General features: G+C 41.3%; 1 protein-coding gene across 1 annotated transcript in view; it reads left to right on the plus strand.

Moving 5' to 3' along the window:
• The window catches only part of LOC118324238 (adenylate cyclase type 6-like), a 35,533-nt gene extending 21,959 nt beyond the window's left edge, over nucleotides 1-13,574 (plus strand). Inside the window, 22 exon segments of the mRNA XM_035656464.1 lie at nucleotides 289-378; nucleotides 381-440; nucleotides 2,254-2,375; nucleotides 3,094-3,205; nucleotides 3,872-3,999; nucleotides 4,126-4,284; nucleotides 4,562-4,703; nucleotides 5,290-5,418; nucleotides 5,511-5,539; nucleotides 5,616-5,763; nucleotides 5,881-5,978; nucleotides 6,969-7,056; nucleotides 7,152-7,268; nucleotides 7,362-7,520; nucleotides 7,673-7,848; nucleotides 8,847-8,873; nucleotides 8,969-8,998; nucleotides 9,110-9,242; nucleotides 9,437-9,700; nucleotides 9,782-9,986; nucleotides 10,073-10,197; nucleotides 10,696-13,574. Of these exon segments, the coding sequence (XP_035512357.1) occupies nucleotides 289-378; nucleotides 381-440; nucleotides 2,254-2,375; nucleotides 3,094-3,205; nucleotides 3,872-3,999; nucleotides 4,126-4,284; nucleotides 4,562-4,703; nucleotides 5,290-5,418; nucleotides 5,511-5,539; nucleotides 5,616-5,763; nucleotides 5,881-5,978; nucleotides 6,969-7,056; nucleotides 7,152-7,268; nucleotides 7,362-7,520; nucleotides 7,673-7,848; nucleotides 8,847-8,873; nucleotides 8,969-8,998; nucleotides 9,110-9,242; nucleotides 9,437-9,700; nucleotides 9,782-9,986; nucleotides 10,073-10,197; nucleotides 10,696-10,824 (2,670 nt within the window). The 3' untranslated portion in view covers nucleotides 10,825-13,574.
• The last annotated feature ends 703 nt before the right edge of the window (nucleotides 13,575-14,277 follow it).

The raw sequence follows: 14,277 nt of genomic DNA on the forward strand, positions 1-14,277 counted from the left end.
TGTAGTACTATCTCTATCTATCTCTGTCTGTCTCGATCTCTGTCAGCTGCTCTCCCCTGTCAATGAAACCAGTCAACCAGACAGTTTTACCACGATTTAAAATTAAACTTTTTCTTTCTTTCTGTTTTGATTCATGAAACCATTTTGTCCCGGTAGCAATAACAACAACCTCGGCACAGGAGAAAATAAATAATTTGCCTAGTTTGATTATCAGTGCTCTGTTTTACACCTGCTTAATTTTTATGCTCAAATCATCCAGCGTTTCTCCGTCCTCTCTCGTCTCTCCAGGTGAGTGCTAACGTCCTGATCTTCCTGTGCACTAACATCATTGGAATCTGTACCCACTACCCCGCCGAGGTTTCCCAGAGACAAGCCTTCCCAGGAGACCAGAGGATTACATCCAGGCCCGACTACATCTGCAGAGGGAGAATCAACAACAGGTAAACCTGCACACAGACACACATTTACCTGTATGTATGTATGTATGTATGTGTATAGGACCGTATTGGCCACAATGTAAGACCCTCGGCCTCCGTTTTCTAACTCTTGTTTTTGCAAAAAAAGTGTAGCATGTCAAGCAAGTATGTTTCCACGTGCAGCTAATTCTTCATATCAGTCTCATACTCACACACTCTCCTGTCAGGCTCTTGGAAGCAGTTTCAGTGATATTTTTTTTGTGCTCTTCATCATTACATTCAGTGACATTTTTGGCTTTTGGGCGGATGATTCGGTCCCCGGTCAGTTTCTGCAGCAGGAGATGCTTTCAACTCACTTTTTTTTTTTTCTTACTCGTCAGGAATTAATTTAATTCCTGGCAGCAAAACGCGTAACAGGAGCCGTCAGAAACTCCCGGATTAATGCTATAAACACACTATAAACTGACTTTGTATTAACTAGCTAACATAGAAACATTACGGCTACAGACGACCCATAGTGCAACACACTCTGTAGGAGCCTGATGTTGTGAATAAGTCTTCATTCGTAATACGACCCTCACTTCTCCAAACATTTCCAGAACAAATATAATTTTATATTCGTAGATATTCTCGTAGATACTAGTGCTCCTTTTATATGTTGGTTATGTCTGCTTCATGAGGTCAGTTCAGTCAGTTAACTCTCATAGAAAACAGACCTGTCCCTCCAGGAAGTTGTGATGGCAACTTAACACAAATTAAATTCAACTAATCCCTGTGAATTATGCGCAGTCAAATCAAACCGCTCCTCAGGTGATACAGTGTTAACAGGACTCATTGTTTTTCCCACTCTTTGGCCTTTAATTCCACTGCTGACACTGTTAAAAATGATAGACTTTCCTTTGTTGATCTCCGGGAGCAGGTCTTCAATCTCTCAGCCCGTAACATTTTCATGAACAAACTTCCTCACACATGGGCCAGGCCGTGGAGCCTTATATGGTATTATTGGGGCGCACTGCATTACACACAGGTGGCATTCATCATTTTTATGCAGGTGATCTACACAGAAATCTGAAGTTAGGAGCGTTTGCTGAATCTGACGTGGCACACACACTCGTACGAGCTCACCATCCGAAAAAAAAAAGAAGAAAGTTCTTGCATGAGGCCCATTGAGCCATTTCGTCACCAAACTACTAGTGGTTTTATTCTCACTGGAACAAGTTGATTTTGATTTTGAATGAATTCTACACAAGTCCAAAACAATAACAACTACTTTCGCTGTTGTCACTTTCAGCCTAAAAACTTTACCACATGCATTGCATTTTTTTTAGGAAAGCTACCGTGACATCAGTCATTTGAGGCCGCACCAATCCCAAAATAAGCCCAGAGGGATTGATAAGCATTAAATATTGTTTAACATAGGCTCTAGTTTTCTCTCTGTGCCTACACTAAAACTAAACAATAACTACTTACTGCTTATTTTATAAAGTAGACTGTAAGTGGAGATTTTCGTAGATTGATGTGACGTCTCATCTTTTGTGTGATCTAGAGGTTCAATTTGCTGACCGTGTATCTTCAAAGATTATAATTTTACATTCCAAAACAACTGATGAACTTAAAATAGGACACATTGTTATACCTTAGACCTAACCCTAACTTCTGAACCGGCCCCCCTGGAAGATATGAGAACTGGCCAAAACTGTTTGTCAGACGTCTAAAACTCAAAATTATTATCACATTAATTAAAACAACAAGAACACACATAAACAGTAACATTGTGAATGACACAATCTGCATTTTGTTTCTTTTTTTGTGTGTGTGTGTGTGTGTGTTTTTCCAGGAGCGTCTGTTGCTTTCAGTGTTGCCAAGGCACGTTGCCATGGAGATGAAGGCTGACATCAATGCCAAGAAGGAAGACATGATGTTCCATAAGATCTATATCCAGAAACATGACAATGTCAGGTCAGCCGGGACTCTGGGCCTCACTGCTTCATTTTCATGTTTTACCCATGAATTCAGATTTCACTTATTTAATCAGCCTTGTTTTCTATGTGTGAGACACCTCCAGAGTGCATGATATCATCTACTATATTGTATCATCCTCAAAACGTAAGAAAACATGTAAAGATCTGTTGTTTACTTCCATAAAATGAAAAAAAAAAACATTTCCCCCTAATTATTCCTGAGAGTTATTCGTGCACACACACACACACACACACACACACACTCACAGTCAGTCAGAAGAGGGTAGAGTGGTTTGGCAGAGTGGAGGCTAATTAACACTAGTGAGGGAATACTTAATCACCAGCAGCCAAGATAAGATAATCCCAAAAGATGGAGAGCTCCAGCACACATTCAATTACAGCACTGAGCAAACACTGCACACGGTTCCTCTATCGCACCTCACACACACACACACAAACACACACATTACACCGGCACCGATCTCCTTCAGAAGACTTTAAGGTCAAACTTCCTGTCTCTCTCAAGGTCAGCAGCCCTGATAGTAACATACAGCAACATACGTAGTGTCTACTGATGTGTCGTGATCGTAGAGTTTCACAGCTTGCTAAAACTTAAAAACCTAAATGAAGACGCTTGATCACAGTCGGGGGGATTAATAGTGTTTTTCTTCTCTGTCTCCTCCTGTCTTTCCACCTTTCTTGATCTCGTTCCTCAGTATTCTGTTTGCAGACATCGAGGGTTTCACCAGCCTGGCCTCCCAGTGCACGGCTCAGGAGCTGGTCATGACACTCAATGAACTCTTTGCCCGTTTCGACAAGCTGGCATCGGTACGACGCGCATAGTGTGTCCTTTATCCTGTCTGTATCTTTATGTGTTGTGTTTCCTTAAAGATCCCCTCCAGACACGTATTAAGACATATATACAAAATAATTTAATTTATAAAGTTTTCCTATTTCACTATAAAGTCCATTCTCAGTGTTTGTGATTTGGTGACTTAAAGTTTCTACATCACACTTGTATAAGTTTCATACTGGACCAGGTTTGACTTCTTTGTGATGTCACAAATCATGCTCGTAGGCTCCGCCCCTTAAAAATAATCCTTTCAGTGAGCACAGAGAAACTTTCCACTTCAAGCAGATGAATGTGAAAACATCCTTCTCTGCACATACATCATTCAAACATCGTAGGAATGAGAAGAAAATGTTTTTGAGTGGAGGAACTTTAAAAGAATAGTTTTGACATTTTGGGAAATAGCTTTCGATGTCCCGATTTTATTACCAGCTCCAGGTTAACTGATAGATTTGACATCTTCTCGTCTAACTCTCTTCAAGAAAGTGAATATTTCCAAAAATGTCCAACTATTCCTTTATTGTTTTCCTCCTCAGATACCTTTTGGACACTTGGCAACCTAATTTTTTTTTCTTTTTATCTGTTGTCCTCCCTTTTCTCTCTCTCTCTCTCTCTCTCTCTGTCTCTGTGTCTGCCTTTCTCAGGAGAACCACTGTCTGCGTATTAAAATTTTGGGTGATTGTTATTATTGTGTGTCCGGGCTGCCTGAACCGCGGGCCGACCACGCCCACTGCTGTGTGGAGATGGGCGTTGACATGATCGAGGCCATCTCGTGAGTAGAAATGGTGTTTGCATATGCGTGGTGTTTGTTTTGGAGTTAGTTTGTTTGAATTTTTTGCAAAAGTTTTGTCCTCCCGCTACAGAGGAGACACTGATCTCGTGGGTTGTGTGTTTGCAGGCTGGTGCGGGAGGTGACGGGGGTCAACGTTAACATGCGCGTTGGCATTCACAGTGGGCGTGTGCACTGCGGCGTGCTGGGACTAAGGAAGTGGCAGTTTGACGTGTGGTCAAACGATGTCACGCTGGCCAATCACATGGAGGCGGGAGGCAAAGCAGGGTGAGGGAAATAACAACTGTTTCACACACACACACACACATTCACAGTTTGCATATTAGAGAAACCAGCAATGAACGATGGCTTTCAAAACCAGAGCCATTTACTGGTAGTCAGCAGAATCTCATGTTTACAAAGAACCAATAAAGTCTTTTATCCATCAAACTAATTCATTAGTAAATATAAAGATACTTAAAAAATCCTTTATTTATCAATAAAGTTGTAAAATATATATTATTCTAAGTTTTATATGTAACTTCTTGTGTTTTTGCCTCTGTAGGCGGATCCACATCACTAAGGCCACCTTGCAGTATCTTAATGGAGACTATGAGGTGGAACCAGGTTTTGGAGGCGAGAGGAACGCGTATCTGAAGGAGAACAGCATCGAGACCTTCCTGGTCCTCGGCTGCAGCCAGAAACGGGTCAGTGCAGACTGACACACACACACACACACACACACACACACACAGCTCAGTAAGGATATAAAAAGTTTGTTATGGCATTAAAACATAAATACATAGAGCAAATAAATACAATAAATATGTTTTGAATACAGAGAATATGCACTTTAACAATCTAATTCTCATATTATCTTCTCTCTGAGTTGTATTTGGTATTCTCATGTTTTCCATTCAGTTACTCAAACCTTATTTCCGGAGCAGCATGGAGCATTACAAATTTGAAACATTTGTCAATTGAAACATTGATCAAAGTTTTCAAATCGAGGCTAAAAGAACCTCGTAACTGGGCCAAAACCCAGTGACTGAATGCTGAATAACTGTGCTCTGTGAAGGAAGCAGAAACACAGATGAGAGTGGACAGATTTGTGAATGAAGTCATCTTCTAGATCCTGAACTGCCTGTATGCTTCCCTCGTGGGCGTAACACAAAGCCAGAATGAAAAAAAAAAGACCTCTTCCAGTGTGTTCAGTCACTTTTATTGTCATTCGCTGTGTTGTGCTGTATGTGAGCAGTTGGTCAAGCTTTTCATGTTCTTCCCTCTGAGCAGAAGGAGGAGAAGGCGATGATGGCTAAGATGCAGCGGACAAGAGCCAACTCTAATGAGGGGCTAATGCCACGCTGGGTCCCTGACAGAACCTTCTCCAGGACCAAAGACTCCAAAGTCTTCAGACAAATGGTGAGACTCCACACAAACGCACTCCCTCGTGGTGATAAGAGGCGGGACGCGGCTTCTTTGTGACTCATATTTTTTGTATCTTTCTTCTTCAGGGGATCGACGAGACCTCCAGTAAAGACAAGTGAGTACCGACTCTCGACGCTCACACACTTGTGTCGCACTGCTGGATTTCATTAACCCCTTTTATGTTTGTGCAGCCGCTGCGTTCAGGAGGCCATGAACCCGGAGGACGAGGTGGATGAATTTCTGGGGCGAGCCATTGACGCTCGCAGCATTGACCAGCTCAGAAAAGACCACGTGAAGAAGTTCCTCCTCACCTTCCAGACCTCTAGCTTGGAGAAAAAGGTTCAAACTACGATTATTATGTGTTCTTCCTCGACGTAAATATAATTAATGTGTACGGAGGAGGGAACCAGCTGCTGCTCATATCTGACTCTCTTCTTTTGCTCCATCCTGCTGCAGTATTCCAAGAAGGTGGACGATCGTTTTGGAGGCTACGTTGCCTGTACTCTACTAGTATTCTGCTTCATATCATTCATACAGATTGTTATCTTTCCACAGTGAGTACTTCACACGTACTGTAGATCCTCCAGTGTGCACTGTTTAAGGTTGCTTTCACGTCTGTAGTTTGGTTCACTGAGTAAAATAAGGCGTTTTCAAATTTCAGTGAGTGACAGCGAGCCTTGCTGCATTTTGTGCACCTTGTGTGTTTATTTAAGGGATGATATTTAGGATTTTTGATGATGTCCAATATGCCGATATTAAAAATGACACCTGAGAAATACCTGCGACTGGGCATCATTGTAGCGTGTGGCTCAACGTAGCCCCAAACCCCGACATCTTCAAAGAAAACCGTTGGTTGTCCAGGACAATACACTCCTATCAATGTGCGACTGATGATTTTGGCCCTGTGTGGTTGCAGTCATATTTTATGGCTTTGTTTAAAACTGGAGAAGAGGCTGCTGACAGGTGTTTTTTGCTGTTTCTCTTCAAAAATGTGTCGTTATTAAATTTGTAGTGTTTCGGAAACTTTAACACAGACATGGTAACGCTATTTTTGACTCGCGCACCCTCACACATAAGCCTTTATTGGGCTTATTTATTGTCTAAGAGCTACCAGATAAATATACGGTTATGAGAATAATTAGTCCAGACTGCAACAGGACCTCTTATATCTGTATGTACTCGTAAAAACAGGACAAAAAAAGGCGTCTTGTTCCATAATATTACAAGTGGATAGAGACTGTGTGGACACAAGCTCGACGCACCCCTCTTTTAACTCCTGGTCACCTTTTGATGGAGAAGTTTAGCTTTTCATGCTAAAAAACATATATCTGCTCTAACACAGTCCTGTAGTTGGTCTGCTTTGCTTTCACTTAACTAACAAACTGCACAAGAATCCAACTGGAAACGGACCAAACACCTTCTTTACAGGTGGTCTTGGTCCAGTTGTTTGATTGACAGCCGAACTGAACCAAACCAAACAGGCTAGTTGTGAAAGCACCCTAAATGTCTCTTTATAACTGTATTTCTGTATTCCTTCTTTGCAGCACCCCGGTGATGCTGGGAATCTATATCAGTATCTTCATCATACTCGCCAACATCCTTTTCATCTGTGCCATATATTCGTGCATCAAGGTAGCAGAGCTCGTCCAAAACAGATATTTTGCTAATATGTCCGTGCATTTAACGCCTGTTTAATGTGTAAACCGTGTATTCTTCCTCTCTTGTAGCTCTTTCCAGCTGCAATGCAGACTGTTTCAAAGAAGATTGTCCAGTCTCGCACCAACAGCACCCTGGTTGGAGTATTTACCATTATCCTCGTCTTCATCTCTGCCTTTGTTAATATGGTAAGGGATGTCAAACAAAGAGCCAGCGCATACATACAGTGTACCAACCGTGTACGTTAAATACATGCTCGCGTCTGTTTGGCCTCGCTGCAGTTTGCCTGTGACACCAAGAGCTTGGCGCAATGCGTTGCAGAGAAGCTGAACACCTCTGCAGCCCTGGTGACGCCCTGTTTGATCCGCAGCTTGAATGTGTCTGTTGAAGGGGGTCTAGAGATCTGTCCTAGCCAAGGCCCCTCCTGCCCCTTTCCTGAGGTGAGTTCATTGTATGTCACCACTCCACTGTTTGTGTTCCCTACGCTGGTCGAACCATTTCAAAAAGAAAATGTCACATTTGCATTTGTGTTTCTCTGAGATCTTTTGTTGATAACACCTCTTTTGTGATGCTGCTCTCCTGTTTGTGCCAGTATTTCAGCTACAGTGTGCTGCTGACGCTGCTGGCCTGCTCCGTGTTCCTCCAGATCAGCAGCATAGGGAAGCTGGCCCTCATGCTGCTCATCCAGCTCACCTTCCTGCTGCTGGTGGAGTGGCCACAAGTAGCACTATTTGACAACGCAGACCTCTTTGTCACCTCCAATGCCATGTAAGTGCCACAGGCTGGATGCTGACGCAGAATGGGGGACACAGGCGCAGGGTTTTTTTTAAATCTTGAATGTAGGGTTGGGTATTGAACCTCAACAAGACTTGTCCAAGGAGTACATATGCTTCTAAATTAAAAAAACTTTAAAGCACACATAGAAATTTAGGAGTACAGTATGATATGCTTAAGTACCATAAAGTACCAGGTACTATCCACAACTTTTGACTATAGAAAACGGACAAAAAGAGTGATCCGAGTCGAACCATGCAGTGGAAACAGCAGTAGTGGATTCAGCGCTGGGCAGGTACTGCTGGCACAGGGAGGTGTCGGCTGCTGCTTCAGCCAGAAAGTCCACAAGAATGTAGGAATTATCAAAATTTTATTGATACCAATGTCATTATCCATTCTGCATCTCTGCCCGATTCTTAATCAATTCCCTGTATGGAAAAGAGTAGACTAAGACAGGTTCTTAGCATCAACACAACTGTTTTATTCTGAACATAGTGTCTCTTCATGAGGCCTTGCTTTGGTCCTTTTCTTTCTCTCCGCCATGATTCCAGCAGCGTAGACACACAGGTTTGACGCCATTGTTTTGCAATGCGTCAGAAAAACATACTGCTGCTGATCAAAGGAAATGATAAGCTTGAAGGCATACTAATCTGATGAATCGGACAGTTTGGAACCAGTTCTCGATTCCCATCCCTACAAGAATGTGCCACATTTTAAAATGTATTGCTAATTTTACCAAACATATAAATCATATTGTCTATAACAATTAGCCTAAAGAGCAAACTATGGCCAAAACATACGAGTGGTGGATAGAAGTCTACTGACATAACAGATACAAAATGTTTTGAAACAATACCCAGCCCTACTTGGATGTTTTCCCTATTTGTGCTGAGAATTAAAGCATATATGACTTTTAAATATACAATTTTTTTAAGTTATATGTCAGAGTTTTGTATATTTCACTAATTGTTTTAATTGTTGTTCCTTTTTAGTGATTTAAACGAAACTAGTGCTCAATGGTAAGAATTTGAGTCAAAATGAATACATTCATTTTATTATTATTATTTGTGTTAATTGTATTGACTAGAATTATTATCTTATTTTGTACTTTTAGGTCCAGTTTCAATGAAACTACAAACCAGTGGTAAGATTACATTCAGTGTTACTTTCAAAGTTGTTTTTTTTCTCCTGTTTTATGATTTCAAAGCTCTTTTCTGCCTTCCATTAATAAGACCATGTGTCCGTCACTTTGCAGCCCATTTGTTGTGACCAAAGTGTCCCTGAGGGTCATGACTCCAGTGATCCTCACAGTCTTTGTCCTGGCACTGTACCTGCACGCCCAGCAGGTTGAATCTACTGCACGCCTCGACTTCCTGTGGAAATTACAGGTATGCACAGCGTCCACTAGAGGGCATCACCCGACCATGTTAACTACAAACAGAATCTCTTCACATTTCTGCAAAGCCTCAGCGTTATCCATCAATAGACAAGATGATGGAGCTGTGTTATAATAGAATATATGTAGTCTTGTCTACACCTCGACTCTACCCAGACGTCATGTTAATATATATCTAACCTTCAGGCCACAGAGGAGAAGGAGGAGATGGAGGAACTGCAAGCCTACAATCGTCGCCTCCTCCATAATATTCTGCCTAAGGACGTAGCTGCTCACTTCTTGGCGCGTGAGCGGCGTAACGACGAGCTATACTACCAGTCCTGCGAGTGTGTGGCCGTCATGTTCGCCTCCATCAGCAATTTTTCTGAATTCTACGTGGAGCTGGAGGCCAACAACGAGGGAGTGGAGTGTCTCCGGCTGCTCAACGAGATCATTGCTGACTTCGATGAGGTACATTTTGTGGAGACGTGTTTGTAAAGCTCAGTGTGCTCAGTTGACCTTTGCTTACAGCTCATTTAAATTATTTCTCAGATCATCAGTGAAGAGAAGTTCAGGCAGCTAGAGAAGATCAAGACCATCGGTTCCACCTACATGGCGGCCTCCGGTCTCAATGACTCCACCTATGACAAGGAGGGCCGTTCCCATATTACCGCACTGGCCGACTACGCCATGAGACTAAGGGAGCAGATGAAATACATCAACGAGCATTCCTTCAACAACTTCCAGATGAAGATAGGTGAGAGAAAACTACAAAAAAGATTCAAATGTTTTATGGTAAACTAGCAGTTTTGTTCATGCAATGTTTTCGTGTTTAATTTCCAGGTCTGAATATTGGACCAGTGGTAGCTGGGGTTATTGGTGCACGGAAGCCTCAATATGATATTTGGGGAAACACAGTCAATGTGGCCAGTCGTATGGACAGCACAGGCGTACCTGACCGCATACAGGTGGGTTTTCGTGTGAATAAAATTAAAAATTCATCCTGTTTCAACGTTTTTTTTTCAAGTCAAGCTGTCAAAAGTTTTGTGTCGTTTCAGAATTAAAATAAATATTTCAGCAACAATACTTATCAGTGGCCACCTTATTAGGTACACTTGTGCAATGTAAAGCATTTCAGTACAGCAGCTCTGCAAGACTTTACATTATACTGAGATGGGACAATATTAGAAACACCTCTGAATATAATGCAGTTCAGTACAACACCATCACTATGACCTCAGTGCTAAAACATATAACTTAATGGCATTATAAAAGTAGACAGTATTGGACTGCATTAGACTGTACAGGTGTACCAAATGAAGTGGCCACCTAGTTTATACTGAATACCTCAATGGATCGATGTGTATGTAAAGGGTAATAGATGGAGATTTTTATTGTGATTGTTTTGCATTGTGTGGCTAAATATTTCATATAAATAATATAAATATGCCCTTTTCCGCTCACAGGTGACTACAGACCTCCACCAGGTGCTTGCAAGCAAAGGGTACGTGCTGGAGTGTCGCGGGGTGGTTAAGGTCAAAGGTAAAGGGGAAATGACAACCTACTTCCTGAACGATGGACCGCCCAACAGTTAGCAGCCATGGCAGCCGCAGATGCCGGGATGAGCCCGACTGCAAGGACACAGCACCACTGAGCGAGGACTCACAGTGCGAGCGAATGGCTAAAAACTAGAGACGCCATCACTTGAATCCCAAGCAAAGAGGAAAAAACTTTTAAGACTTCAAAAGGAAAGTGTTCTTGATGAGAGGAAAATGTTCTCGTTTGACAGCCATTTTGGCCCACGTACATGTCGAAGGACAAGTGTTTTTCTCATGTCTAGCCTCTCTCTCAGGCTTCTTGAAAGATGCAAAGTCTGTTTATTTAAAACAACGCCTTTTAGCCTGTGTCAAAAGAAGATTAACGCTGTACATAAGGCTACTTTTTATTTTACTTTGTGTTTTGTTTAGTTTTTCTTCGGTAATTTTTTATTTCACATGAATTATGAACAGGTACTCATATTTTGTTTCTGGATTAATTATTTATTTTGATCTCAATGTTTTGTGCAAAAGGTCCTTTATGAAAAAGTGTGAATACATACGTGCACAAATATCCAGTTTATTACACGTTCATAAGTGTGTATGTACATGCATATTTGTGTGTGTATGAATATATGTATAAACTGAGGAGGAATATATTGACCAAAGACTAAAGTATTTACTAAAAGCAAGGCAAGACATGTTTGAAATGTTCTCGCTAAAGTCAGCAATGATCACCGCCTCTGTTTTGTAGGCAGGAGGCCTGAACCCTCTTGTCTTTTTTGCCCAACTGCTGGCTGCTTCATTTTCATAAAATATGTAAAATTTATTTATTTTGTCTGTCGTTCAGGCAGCAAAGAGCTGATCACTTTTACTCTAAATTATTATATTGCCCTCAACCTCTAAACAAAATCACTAAAGACGACTAAGGATGTTAATAGAAGGTGATATCTGAAATTTATATTTTTATCTCCGCTCTCTGAGGAGTAGAAGTAGCTCCAGGTGGGATCGTCCTCATTTCATGTCAGATTGGTTCCTCAGAGCTTGAGCAGCCAGTGTGCAGCTGGTTTCAGCCGTAACGGTATATTGTCATCGACTGCTCCTTCCCTTTCAGAGAAGCTTTTTTTTTTTTTTATTCTTTTTTTTTTGTTGTTGGTGCAAATGGAAATGAAGGAACTTAGATCAGCTAGTTGTTCCAGAGCCATCAGGGGGGAAAACCTCGGATTTCAAAGCAGTGGAACCACACAGCCTGATTCTTCTATGAAGAAGAAATAGATGAAGGAAAGAAATATATATTGATTTTGACTGAATACTGTGCTTTGTAATCCTGAAGGGGCATAACTATTTTCACTGTGAGGTTTTTATGATACAACAAAACTGCTTTCTTGCCAAACATAACCGCTTTGAAGCATGTCTGATTGTGGTATCTTGTTTTCATTTTTGTTTGTTTTAACGTAGGGTATTTTGTATCACTTCTGTATCCATCATTTGTATATTCTTAATGTTGTTATTATTATTATGATGATTCTGATTAATTATTATGCTTATTATGATGATTCCATTCCAATGAAAAGGATCAAAGACCAGCACGCTTTCTTGTAAAATGCCAGTTGTAAAGCTCAAGCTCACTGGTACCAACTGATCAACTGCAGCCAATGAATTCTGCTGTTCAGTCCTGATGTACAATACAGTATTTCAACTGGCGATAGGTGTGATCATGTATAGTAAGTAATAACCATTAGCTGCCTTTTGCAGCAGAGCCCGAGTGGTGTATGCTCACATAAGCATAGCAGTAAACACACACATATACAGATGATTCACTGTGCTTTTTTTTTTTATTTATGCCACTACTGCAGTATTGTAAATCTCAGTCAGGCTTTAAGGTGACCTCTCCTTTCCACACGTTAACTTCTCAGTACTAACAAATGACATTTACACTATGTGAAGGCAGAATTAATAGACCTACACGTATATTTCTTGTATTATTTTACCCCCTTCCCCCACTCAGTATAGAAGCATAAAGTGGAAGTACTAATAACTGAGTTTGCCTTAAGTTAATACAAAACAAATCATAGAATAACACTGAACAGGAACTGTGCCTGCTTGCCCTGTCTGGACTGCTGATGTTTGGACGGAGAGGGAGATGGATAAGGGCTCGTCGACAATAATTTTCAGTAAACGTTCTCATCACTGCAGTGATCTTGGTTTTCTCCAGCTTCAACTTTTGTAATTGGGAGAATCAGCCCTGATTTAGCTCTTCCGTCACACTCAACAACGGCAACCAACAGTTGATCATGTTTGTACCAAAGCCAGCTCACGCAGCCTTGTGCTATTGGTCCCTCCTGTGCAATGATATTTGGCCTCGGGCGTGGTGGCGGTGGTGGTGGGAGCACCAGAGGACAGTAATGTAGTGGAGATCACCAACTATCAAGTGAACTGTGACCAATGAAGAGTGATTCATATAAGCAAAGAGTTTATAGAATGGACATGAGTTTATAAAAATGTGCATTGTATGTATTCTATTTCTATTGGCTGTCCATAGACTTGTGTTGATTGTTAACTCTTGGGATGTTTTGGGGGGAACAGGAGAGGGGAGGAAGGTTGTCCCCATACTACTGAAACAGTGTTTTGCTCAGGCCTGATGAATCCTTACGTATATTTGTTTTTGTTTTATTTGTATTTTTCCCTGAGTTGGAGGAGTTGAAAAGGGGAGTGTTTTGCAAAAGTTGAAGGACAAGAAGAGTTGAGGACTATGACAAAGAGAAAAATAACATTTCCCCTTGAAGAAAAAATAAAAAAAAATCAATGGCTGTTTTGTGTGTTCATATATTTACTTGTGTTGTTGAACGTACTGAAAACGAGTTCTTCCTGTGGCCCGTCATACTTGATAACCACATCTAGATTATTGTACATTTTAAAAGCATCCATTGAGATTCTGTGTGTGCTGATATATTATAATACTGACTGTATCTGATGACACTGTAGCACCACTATTACCTGTTACGACACTATGAGCCAGCAAACAAAGATATTCTCAACGGTAGACGACAGTAACTGTAAGAAACATAAAAAACAGATGCATTGCTGTTCATCAGTTCATTTTCTGACGGGTTAGGAATATGTCACCACCGTGTTGGGACCACTACCCAATGTTATGGAAAGCACTGAGACCAAACAGTCTCAGTCCAACCTTTAGCACTGATGTACACGTGCCACACTGCACCATCTACAGGCAGGTTATGGTAAGTAACAGCCTCGGTGACAGGAAGTTTCACACGTGTGCCTCCTACAGGTAATTATTGCCCCTTTGGTTCTGAGGTGTGTTCGAACACTTGGTTGTAGATATTAAGAGTTGTGACTGTTAGTTTTGTTTCTGTTTGAAGCAGAAAGCTCAGGATTGATTAGTTTCCTTCACTGCAGCACTTCGATCATCTCCTCCTGCCACGTGTCGAAGTATCCTTGAGCAAGATACTGAACCCCAAATAGCTCCCGATGCATGTTAGTTTCTGTTCG

The sequence above is a fragment of the Morone saxatilis genome, unplaced genomic scaffold (assembly GCF_004916995.1).
Source record: "Morone saxatilis isolate NCDOM2014 unplaced genomic scaffold, NCSU_SB_2.0 Contig15, whole genome shotgun sequence".
Lineage (NCBI taxonomy): Eukaryota > Metazoa > Chordata > Actinopteri > Moronidae > Morone > Morone saxatilis.